The sequence below is a fragment of the Myotis nattereri genome, assembly GCF_964212035.1.
Source record: "Myotis nattereri genome assembly, chromosome: 15".
Taxonomy (NCBI): domain Eukaryota; kingdom Metazoa; phylum Chordata; class Mammalia; order Chiroptera; family Vespertilionidae; genus Myotis; species Myotis nattereri.
In genome coordinates this window covers 32,566,304-32,577,952 of record NC_138090.1, presented here as the reverse complement: position 1 = coordinate 32,577,952, position 11,649 = coordinate 32,566,304, and the positions used below count along the sequence as shown (strand labels likewise).

The window sequence follows — 11,649 nt, the reverse complement described above, 5'->3', positions numbered from 1 at the left end:
GGTACTAACTGAGATATTGCTTAACATTAAAATTTTAACCTTTATAACAAAGAAACTGTAGGTGACATAAGTAGAACATAATTGTCATTTAAAGAAAGTTAGAGATAGTTAAACTATATATTAAATGCCATATTTAAAAAAGAAAATTGAAGGTGATTTAAGAGAGGCCTTCAAATACATGGCACAGGAAAGATTGCGTTATTTGAAGCCGAATTACTCTTAATGGCATTATTAGCTCAAGATGGGCAATTGTTAATTTAGAAGTCATAGGATAAAATTTTGGAGTAAGATATACAGATTAAGTAGAAAATAAGATATAGATTAAGTAGAAAAGTAGAAGATAAAAAATAAGATACAGATTAAGTAGAAAACTAGACGTAGAAGATAGTACAGGAACAAAATCAAGGAGAAAATTAAATTTTTAATAAGTTATATGCTTATGAGCACTGGACCTCATGAGGCTTTGCAGCCTCAGTTCAAGTGTAAAAGTTATAAAGGTTGCAACCCAGGGAAGTTTAAACAAAGGCCAGCCAAGCCTGCCTATAATTAACAAACCATTATCTTCCCCACCTGAGGCAAAGCAGGAGGGGAAGGAAAAAACTTTAAATTGGGTATATTTGACAACTTTTCCAAATGTAATATTTCAAGAATTTAACTGAGAAATAGCTTTGTGACATCTCAAGGGCCCTGAGGTGACACAAAGATCTACTTTCTCCCTAAAAGAAATATTTTTTGGACAATGATTTAGACCAGAGCCAGTAATGATGTGGGGCAGAGGTTATGTTTGTATCTTTACCCAGAGAAGCTCCTTGTCCCTCTGTTCAAAAGACAGGGTTGCTCTGATGATAGCGATGTGGAAGAAGATAACAAAGGCTACACAAGGGGCTGAGGTGCCAACATGGAATCAGCTAAAGAAGTTGACGATGGTAGAAAAGCAAGGAGTGGAAGCTACTCTTTGAGCCATGTTTCTGGCTATGCTAGCATTGGTGAGCTGCCAGTTTTTTGTAAAGTCTTGCACAGCCAAATCCGATGACTCTGAGTAGATAAACACCAGCAGCAAAAGAAACTATAACATATCTGTGGTTTGGTTTCACTCTTGTTGCTGTGTTGTATTGACATTGTTTTGTTGTTGTTTTGTTAATAACCAGAGTTTTGTTCTTGATGTTTTGGTTATGCTGCATAATTTGCCTAGAGTTTTTTTGTTTTTTAAATATATTTTACTGATTTCTTACAGAGAGGAAGGGAGAGAGACAGAGAGCCAGAAACATCGATGAGAGAGAAACATCGATCAGCTGCCTCCTGCACATCCCCCACTGGGGATATGCCCGCAACCCAGGCACATGCCCTTGACCGGAATCGAACCTGGGACCCCTCAGTCCGCAGGCCGACGCTCCATCCACCGAGCCAAACCGGTTTCGGCTGCCTAGAGCTTTTGATGCCAAGTAAACAGGAGCAAGTTTTTACTTTTATGGTTATCTTAGTAGCTTAAAGTTTTGGACAATTCCTAATTTTGGAATAATCCTTGTAAGTCCAAGTGGTTGTGATGAATAATATAAATAGAAATGATTAAAAACAGCCCTAGCCGGTTTGGCTCGGTGGATAGAGCATCAGCCTGCGGACTGAAGGGTCCCAGGTTCAATTCCGGTCAAGGGCATGTACCTTGGTTGCGGGCACATCCCCAGTAGGGGGTGTGCAGGAGGCAGCTGATAGATGTTTCTCTCTCATTGATGTTTCTAACTCTCTATCTCTCTTCCTTTCTCTCTGTAAAAAATCAATAAAATTTATTTTTTTTAAAAAAAGGGGGATGGGGGAGATGTGCAGAGCAGCTACAGCGTTTGGACAGGTTCAAGCCTCGGACTATGAGAGGGCACAGTCTTCTCGTGGCAAAGCCATGTGCAGGTCCCAGCTTGGAGGGCAAAGCCCTCCCAGCACAATTATAGCCAAAGGCTATGATTGTAAGTTTAACCTTACGTACAAAAGGTGGCTCAGTGATGTAGGCTGTTGGAGGTGTAGCAAGTGCTGCCAAAACAAAGCTTGATAGAGTTCTCAGGTGAATATAATTAAGTAGATTCAAAACTCATGAGAACATGTAAACATCTTGACCACGCCCTTGCTTTGCCTCGTGGGATCTGACTATAAAATAAAGACTCAGCTTGAAGGCTGTGGCACTGTCTCTCCATCCAGGAACAGTGTCCCAACTGGCCCCAACTGTATTCCTTTGTCTGTCTTCTTTAATCCTTCACAGGTAGCAATAAAATCTGACAAAATAGACATCAAAGTGAAGGCCATAACAAGAGATAAGGAAGACTACTTCATAATACTAAAGGGATTGATACAACAAGAGGATATAACCCTGGTAAAAATATATGCACCAATACAGGAGCACCCAAATGCATAAAAATACTGCTGGAGGATATCAAGGGAGAGATCAACAGCAATACAATCATAGTAGGGGACTTTAATACTCCATTGACATCACTGGATATAATAATATCAGGGAAATTAAAAAGAAGCCCTAAACACATTTCTGTTTCCTTTCTGTTCTATATCTCTTTTATCTCTCATTTTAAAATACTCTTCAGCCCAGATGGCGTGGCTCAATGGTTGAGCATTGGCCTATGAACCAGAAGGTCACTTTTCGATTCCTGGTCAGGGCACATGCCTAGGTTGCAGACTCGATCCCCAGTGTGGGGCATGCAGGAGGTAGCTTTTCAATGATTCTCTCTCATCATTGATGTTTCTATCTCTCTTTCCCTCTCCCTTCCTCTATGAAATCAATAAAAATATATTTTTATTTTAAAAAACTGGCCTATATTTTATTTTAGCTGAATAAAATTTATAGAGCAAGAAGGAAACACTGGCTGAAGGTCACATTTAATTGCTAAGAGACCAGTCATTTTGTGATGTCACAGCTACACAGGTTGAGGACCATTGTGACAGTGTGAGCAGTTTATCTGTGTAAGCCTGCAAAGACAACCTTAGAAGTCGCAGTGTTCAAAATTATGCAGATGTGGAAGGCCGCTGAAGAAAAGTTTATTTGAGATGGCCCATGTTTCCTCAGAAATTCAAATTGTTTCTCCTAACGATGGATCAAATGATTCAGAAACCTCCATTAGGTCTGCATTGTGTGATCACACTTACCCTGGGGACTCGGAATTGAGGTCTATGATCGAGGAATATGCCTTTCAGGCTTTGTGTGAAGAAACCTTGATAAAAAGGCCACGTTACACATTTTGTGCCTCCGAACCAGATGAAGATAATGATTTCCTTTCTATGACCTTTCCCAGAAAACTGTGGAAGATAGTTGAAAGTGATCAATTTAAGTCTATTTGGTGGGATGAGAATGGAACTTCTATAGTGATTAATGAAGACCTCTTTAAGAAAGAAGTTTTGGAAAGAAAGGCTCCTTTCAGAATATTCGAAACTGAGAGTATGAAAAGTTTAGTTCGACAGCTTAACCTTTATGGATTTAGTAAAATGCGACAGAATTTTCAGAGATCTGCTTCTCTAGCTGACTTTCTGGCAGAAGAAAAAGAAGTCTCTGTTTTGAGCAAGGTATTCAGAAATTTTCAGTTACAACTTATAGAGGGAATATATATATATATATTTTTTTCTTTTGTGCATCAATATGTTCATATATATAAGCTAAAACCAGATTTGTAAAATTATTTTTCTAAATTTAGGACAACTTGGGCATAAACATTCAGGATTATAAGAAATTTTGCTAGTAACTTTGAACCTTATCAATGAGGTCTACTTAAATAAAGGTCCTGAAACCATTTGAAATGGTATTCACAGGTACTGTAAATATACAACACATTTTTGCTTGAAAATTACAATTAAATGTCCTTGCTAATAAGTAAACTTTCAAATATATTAACAGCGTACATGTATTACTTGATGACATTAACTTTGTGTGATAAAACTGAAATCATATTTTATAGAATAGGTTTGTAACATTCTTGTATCTTGGTTTAAAATGTCACTAAATAACTTTCTCGTTTGGTTTTAGCTACAGTTTTTCCATAATCCCAATTTTAAACGAGGCTGTCCCCAACTCCTAGTAAGAATGAAAAGAAGAGTTGGGATTAAAAATGCTTCTCCAGCATCTTCTTTATTTCAAGATTTCAATAAGAAGCATTTTGGAGCAGATAGTCATGTGGATAACCATAATTCTGGTTTTGTTGCTGAATCAAGTGAAGAAAGTGTATTTCCACACTCCACAAATTTAAATATGCCTCTAGTAAGAAATCCTGCTACCAGCCAGATAATTGCTAAGACAACTGCTCAAAGGAGAAGTAATTTTTCTCCTCCATCATCCACTTTAGTTAGACCATCAGAACAAATTGTAATGGATCGATATGCTATTTCAAATCAGTTGACTACCTTTCCTGTGCATTCACATAGAAGCTACACTCAAGCAAATACCCGCATGGTGAATTTCATTACAACTACAACTTCCGCTTCTCAGAACCACATTATTTCTCCCTTACAGAGAAGTTATTTTGAAAGGATGGTCCAGACTTCTACTTTTCCAAATAGATATTCTTATTCACCAGTCATTGATGGTCTTCCTTCCACCCTGCAACCAGTAGGCAACCCAAACTTCCCAATGACAATGATAGCAGATACATCTGCCACCTCCCTTTCAAGATCAACTCCTCAGACACCTTGATTATATGAAAATCATCCTAATTAAAACTGATCTACCAAAGAAATACCAGATGTCCCAGGAGAGCAAAAATTAATGTTGGCAATATCAGTAAAATGCCTGCAATTCTCTTTTTGAACAATAAACTTACATGTTCAATTTTATGGTTTCATTGTTCTTATTTTTGAAGTAGTTGAGAGTAAAATGATGTCTTCTTTATATGGCAGGCTATTTAATATATACATATTTTTAATCCTCACCTGAGGATATTTTTCCATTGATATTGAGAGAGAGAGAGAGAGAGTGGAAGGCAAGGACGGGAAGAGAGAGACATCGATGTGAAAGAGACAAATTGACTCTTTGCCTCCTGCACAGGCCCTGACCAAGGCCAGGGAATGAACCTGTTGAACCTGCAACCAAGGTACTTGCCTTTGGCCAGGAATTAAGCCTTGACCCTTCAGTCCACAGACCAATGCTCTAACCCCTGAGCAAACAGGCCAGGGATTTAATATATATATAAAATCTTTATTGTTGAAAGTATTATTACATATCTCCCTCTTCATCCCCCCTTGACCTATTCTAGCTACCAACCCTGCCTCAGGCCTTCACCACCCTATTGTCTGTGGCCAGGGGTTATGCATATATGCATACAAGTTCTTTGGTTGATCTCTGCCCAACCACCTACCCTCCACCACCTTCCCTCTGAGATTCAATAGTCTGTTCTATGCTCCTATGTCTCTGGATCTATTTTGTTCATCAGTTTATTTTGTTCATTAGTTTCCACATATGAATGAGATCATGTGATACTTGTTTTTGTCTGATTTATTTTGCTTAGCATAATACTCTCCAGGTCCTTCCATTTTGTCTCAAAGGGTAAGAGATCCTTCTTTTATATTGCTGAATAATATTCAATGATGTAAATGTACCACAGCTTTTTATCCACTCATCTACTGATGGGTACTTTGGCTGTTTTTTTTTTAAATATTTTTTTATTGATTAAGATATTACATATGTGTACCCTCTACCCCCCCCCCCCCCCGCTCATCCCCTCACCCCCCCGTTGTCCGTGTCCATTGGTTAGTCCTATATGCTTGCATATAAGTCCTTTGGTTGATCCTTCCCCCTTGCCCCCACCCTCCCCTACCTTCCCTCCAAGGCCCGACAGTCCAATCAAAGCCTCTCCGTCTCTGGATCAGTCCTTGTTTATCAGCTTATGTTGTTCATTATATTACACAAATAAGTGAGATCTTGTGGTATTTATCCGCTCTCCAGTTCCATCGATGCTGTGGCAAATGGTAAGAGTTCCTTTTTCTTCTTCCTCTTCTTAAAGAATACCTTTCAGCATTTCATATAATGCTGGTTTGGTGGTGATGAAATCCTTTAGCTTTTTCTTATCCGTGAAGCTCTTTATCTGACCTTCCATTCTGAATGATAGCTTTGCTGGATAAATTAATCTTGGTTGCAGGCTCTTGCTATTCATCTCTTTGAATATTTCTTGCCACTCTCTTCTGGCCTGCATGGTTTCTGTTGAGAAATCAGCTGACAGTCGGATGGGTACTCCCTTGTAGGTAACTGACTGTCTTTCTCTTGCTGCTTTTAAGATTCTCTCTTTATCTTTTGCTCTTGGCATTTTAATTATGATGTGTCTTGGTGTGGTCCTCTTTGGATTCCTTTTGTTTGGGGTTCTCTGCGCTTCTTGGACTTGTAGGTCCATTTCTTTCACCAGGTGGGGGAAGTTTTCTGTCATTATTTCTTCAAAAAGGTTTTCAATATCTTGCCCTCTCTCTCCTTCTGGTAACCCTATAATTCTGATGTTGGTACGCTTGAAGTTGTCCCAGAGGTTCCTTACACTATCTTCATACTTTTTGAATCTCTTTTCTTTTTTCTTTTTCGGTTGGGTATTTTTTGTTTCTTTGTATTTCAAATCTTTGACTTGATTCTTGGGATCCTGTTGTCTGCTGTTGGATCTCTGTAAAATATTCTTTATTTCAGTCAGTGTATGCTTAATTTCTAGTTGGTCCTTTTTCATGTCCTCCATGGTCTCACTATACTCCTTGAGGGATTCATTAAATTTATCGGCGGTTTCCATAAAATCTTGACAAACCTTATAAACGTGGCCTTGAACTCTATATCCAGTCGTCTGTCCTCCTCCGTTTCTGACAATTGTGACCTGTTTCTCTGTCTCCGCATTTTGGCTGCTTCCCTGTGTTGATAGAGTGGCCCTGCGCGCCAGGTGTCCTGTAGGGCCCAGTGGCTCAGCCTCCCCAGTTACCTGGGGTGGACACTCTTGGTGCACTCTTGGTGCCTTGGTTGATGTAGGATCACTGGGAGGAATTGACCTCCAGGCCAATTGGCTGTGGGAAGCAGCTGTGTCTGAAGTGAGAGAATGGTCCCCCTCTGACCACTGGGTACAGTGGCTCCTGGATCTAAGGAGGTGCTAATTCAGCCCCTGCCTGAGGCCTCACAGCCGGGCCACGAAGAGGCTCAGCTGTGAAGCAATGCAAGCCGCTGCGGGGCCTTGGGCCTTCTCTTGGAAGTTCCGGGTCTGGCTGGCCTGGCTGCAGTTAGGTAATTATCAGGTTGCAAAGGGCCGGGACATTCACATGCAAAAGCCTCTGCTGCAGCCTGGGTAGGGCAGGGTCTCAGGGAGTCAAAAGGCCGGAGAAAGAAGCAATGGCTGATTCTCCGCGCCCGGAGTCGCGCGTCTCAGTGTCCCGGTAATGGCTGCAAGTACCTCTGAGGGAAATCCGCCCTCAAGTTCGCCCGCTGCCGCCTGAGAGAGCAGCCTCTCCCCGTATGTGTCCTGGGTCCCCAGAGACTTCCCAGAACCAGAGATCAGAGCAGTCGGGAGCTTGTGATTCAAAAAGACAGCCGCGTCCTCAGGTGCCACCCCCTTTCCGCGCACGTGCGCGCGAGCCGCCGCCGCCGCCGCCGCCGCCGCTGCCACCGCCGTACCTCTGTACTCAGCCTCCGCAGCTCCTCTGGCTCTCAGCGTGCTTTTCTTGTCTTCTAGTTGTAGAAATTACACTCAGCCAGCCTTCCTGTTTTTCTGGACGATGTTTGCTCCGTCCTTTGGAATAATTTTCAATTGCTGTGGGAGGCGACTATTTCCCGGTGTTTATCTATGCCGCCATCTTCGTTTCTCCACTTTGGCTGTTTTTATGTCTTGGCTATTGTAAACTGCACTGCAATGAACATAGGGGTGCATACACTCTTTCTGATTGGTGTTTCAGGTTTCTTAGGATATATTCCTACAAGTGGGATCACTGGGTCAAATGGCAGATCCATATTTAATTTTTTTGAGGAAATTCCATACTGTTTTTCATAATGGCTGTACCAGTCTACATTCCCACCAGCAGTGTTAATTCTCCACATCCTTGCCAGCACTTGTCATTTGTTGATTTGTTGATGGTAGCCATTGTGACTGGTGTGAGGTGATACCTCATTGTCATTTTAATTTGCATCTCTCTGATGATCAGTGACATTGAGCATTTTTTCATATATCTCTTGGCCATCTGTATGTCCTCTTTGGAGAAGCATCTATTTAGGTCCTTTGCTAATTTGTATGAGTTTCTTATATATTTTGGATATTAACCCTTTATCAGATGTATCATTGCCAAATGTGTCCTCCCATACAGTGGGCTCCCTTTTCTTTTTGTTGATGGTTTTTTTGCTATGCAGAAGCTTTTTATTTTGATGTGGTCCCATTTGTTTATTTTCTCCTTAGTTTCCTTTGTCCTAGGAGATATATCTGTAAAAATATTGCTTCAAGAGATGTCTGAGAATTTGCTGTATATGCTATCTTCTCGGATTTTTATGGTTTCACAACTTATACTATAGTTTCACAACTTACATTTATTTTGAGTTTATACTTGTGTATGGTGTAAGTTGGTGGTCTAGTTTCTTTATTTGCATGTACCTGTCCAACTTTCCCAACACCATTTATTGAAGAGACTATCTTGACCCCATTGTATGCTCTTGCCTCCTTTGTCAAATATTGAGTGTAATGGCTTGGGTCAGTTTTTGGAGTCTCTGTTCTATTCCACTGATCTACACGCCTGCTCCTATTCCAGAACCAAGCTGTTTTGACTACAGTGGCCTTGTAGTATATCTTGATATCTGGTATTGTGATTCCTCCAACTTTGTTGTTCTTTCTCCAGATTGCTGTGGCTATTTGGGGTCTTTTTTGGTTTCATATAAATTTTTGGAGTATGTATTATAGGTCTGTGAAATATGCTGTTGGTACTTTCATAGGGATTGCATTGAATCTGTAGAATGCTTTGGGTAGTATGGACATTTTAATGATGTTAATTCTACCAATCCATAAACACGGGACATTCTTCTACTTATTTATATACTAGAGGCCCGGTGCACAAAAATTTGTGCACTTGGGGGAGGGGGTCCCTCAGCCTGGCCTGTGCCCTCTCACAGGCTGGGACCCCTCGGGGGTTGACCACCTGCTGGCTTAGGCCCGCTCCCCAGGGGATTGGGCCTAAGCTGGCAATCAGACATTCCTCTGGCAGCCCGGGAGCCCTCGGGGGATGTCCACTGGCCAGCAGGGAGCAGGTCTAAGCTGCAGTCTGACATCCTTAGTGCTGCTGAGGAGGTGGGAGAGGTTCCCACCACCACCGCTGTACTGGCAGCCATCAGCCTGGCTTGTGGCTGAGCAGAGCTCCCCCTGTGGGAGCGCACTGACCACCAGAGGGCAGCTCCTGCATTGAGCATCTGCCCCCTGGTGGTCAGTGTGTGTCATAATCACCAGTCATTCCCAGTCTTTCTGCTGTTAGGGTCAGTTTGCATATTACCCTTTTATTATATAGGATAGAGGCCTAGTGCACGGGTGGGGGCTGGCTGGTTTGCCCTGAAGGGTGTCCTGGATCAGGGTGGGGGCCCGCTGGGGTGCCTGGCCAGCCTGGATGAGGGGCTGATGGGTGTTTGCAGGCTGGTCACACCCCCTTCAGGGTGGGGGTCCACACTGGGGTGCGTGGCCAGCCTGGGTGAGGGGCTGATGGGTGTTTGCAGCTGGTCACACCCCCTTCAGGGTGGGAGGTCCCCACTGGTTTGCCTGGCCAGCCTAGGTGAGGGGCTGATGGCTGTTTGCAGGCTGGTCAAGCCCTGCCCCAGTGGGGACCCTCACCCCATGGAGGTTTGGCCAGCCTGGGTGAGGGGCTGATGGCTGTTTTCAGGCTGGCCACACCCCCTTTAGGGTGGGGGGTCCCCACTGGGGTGACTGGCCAATCTGGGTGAGGGGCTGAGGGCCGTTTTCAGGCTGGCCAAGCCCCCCGGCGACAGAAGCTCCCAGCCTCTCCTTTTTTTCTTTATTCTGGGATTTATTTACCTTCTATAATTGAAACTTTGTTGCCTTCAGTGGAGCTCAGAGCTGGCCGCGGCAGGCGGGAAGCTTGGCTTCCTCCATCACTAGAGCAACCAAGCCTCCTGCTCGCTCCAGCTCCATGGCCACGGCCGGCTGAAAGCAGGTATCTGGGGTTTATTTACCTTCTATAATTAAAACTTTGTTGCTTTGAGTGGAGCTCAGAGCCGCCGCGGCAGGCGGGAAGCTTGGCTTCCTCCATCATTGGGGCAACCAAGCCTCCTGCTTGCTCCAGCTCCGTGGCTGCCCGCCGCCTTCTTGGTTGGGTTAATTTGCATATAGTCGCTCTGATTGGGTGGTGGGCGTGGCTTGAGGCATAGCGAAGGTACGGTCGATTTGCATGTTTGTCTTTTATTAGTGTAGATTCCTTTATTTCTGTTTTCAATGTTCTATAGTTTTCTGAATACACGTCTTTTACCTCCTTGGTTAAGTTTATTACAAAGTATCTTAATTTTTTTTATTGTTGCAATGGTAAATGGGATTGTTTGTTTAGTTTCTCTGATAGTTCATTTTTGGTATATAAAAATGCCATAAATTACTGAGTGTTAATTTTGTATCCTACATTGCCAAATGCATTTATTAAATCCAGTAGGGTTTTTTTTTGGTGTGTGGAGTCTTTAAGGTTTACTATATACAATACTATGTGCAGATAATGAGAGTTTTACTTCCTCTTTTTCAATTTGGATGCCTTTTATTTATTGTCTGTTTACTGTAGTAGCACTTCTAGTGTTGTGTTGAAAAGAGTGGTAAAAGCGGACATCCCTGTCTTGTTCCTGTTCTTAGGGAAAATGCTTTTAGTTTTTGCCCATTGAGTATGATATTGGCTGTAGGTTTGTCATATAAGGCCTTTATTATGTTGAGATATGATCCCTCTGTTCCCACTTTGCTGAGAATTTTTATTAAAAATGGGGGTTGGATTTTGTCAAATGCTTTTTCTGCATCTATTGATATGATCATGTGATTTTTTACTTTCAGGTGGTTTATGTATCATGTGAAATGCTCCCATCATTTCCTGACACTCCCTAGTTCAGGGAGGTGAGGGTGGGGGCTTTTTGTGTGTGTGACTATTGTACCAGCCTTGCATCCCTGGAATAAATCCCACTTCTTCATGGTGTATGATCTTTTTAAAAATATATATTTTATTGATTTTTCACAGAGAGGAAGAGAAAGGGATGGAAAGTTAGAAACATCGATGAGAGAGAAACATTGATCAGCTGCCTCTTGCACACCTCCTACTGGGGATGTGCCCACAACCAAGGAACATCCCCTTGGCCAGAATTGAACCTGGGACCTTTCAGTCTGCAGGCCGACACTCTATCCACTGAGCCAAACCGGTCAGAGTGGTGTATGATGTTTTTAATGTATTGCTGGATCCAATATTTTATGGAGGATTTTAGCATCTGTGATCATCAGGGATATTGGCCAGTAGTTCTCTTTCTTTGCATTGTCTTTATCTGGATTTGGAATTAGGATAATGCTGGCCTCATACAAAGGGTTTGGAAGTGTTCTTTCCTCTTGAATTTTTTTTTGAAATAGTTTGAGAATAGGTGTTAGTTGTTCTTTAAAGGTTTGGTAAAACTCCACTCAGAGGCCATCCAGACAAGGGCTTTTTGTTTGCTGGGGATTT

The 11,649-nt window shown here is 42.4% G+C and overlaps 1 protein-coding gene across 1 annotated transcript; it reads left to right on the top strand.

Annotated features, from left to right (window-relative positions):
* Positions 1-3,042: 3,042 nt before the first annotated feature.
* On the top strand, positions 3,043-4,675 carry LOC308531438 (heat shock transcription factor, Y-linked-like; the record flags this gene model as incomplete). Its single annotated transcript, XM_081108368.1, has 2 exons — positions 3,043-3,555; positions 4,013-4,675. The coding sequence occupies 2 exons, from the start codon at positions 3,043-3,045 to the stop codon at positions 4,673-4,675; spliced, it is 1,176 nt and encodes a 391-aa protein (XP_080964494.1).
* Positions 4,676-11,649: the final 6,974 nt, after the last annotated feature.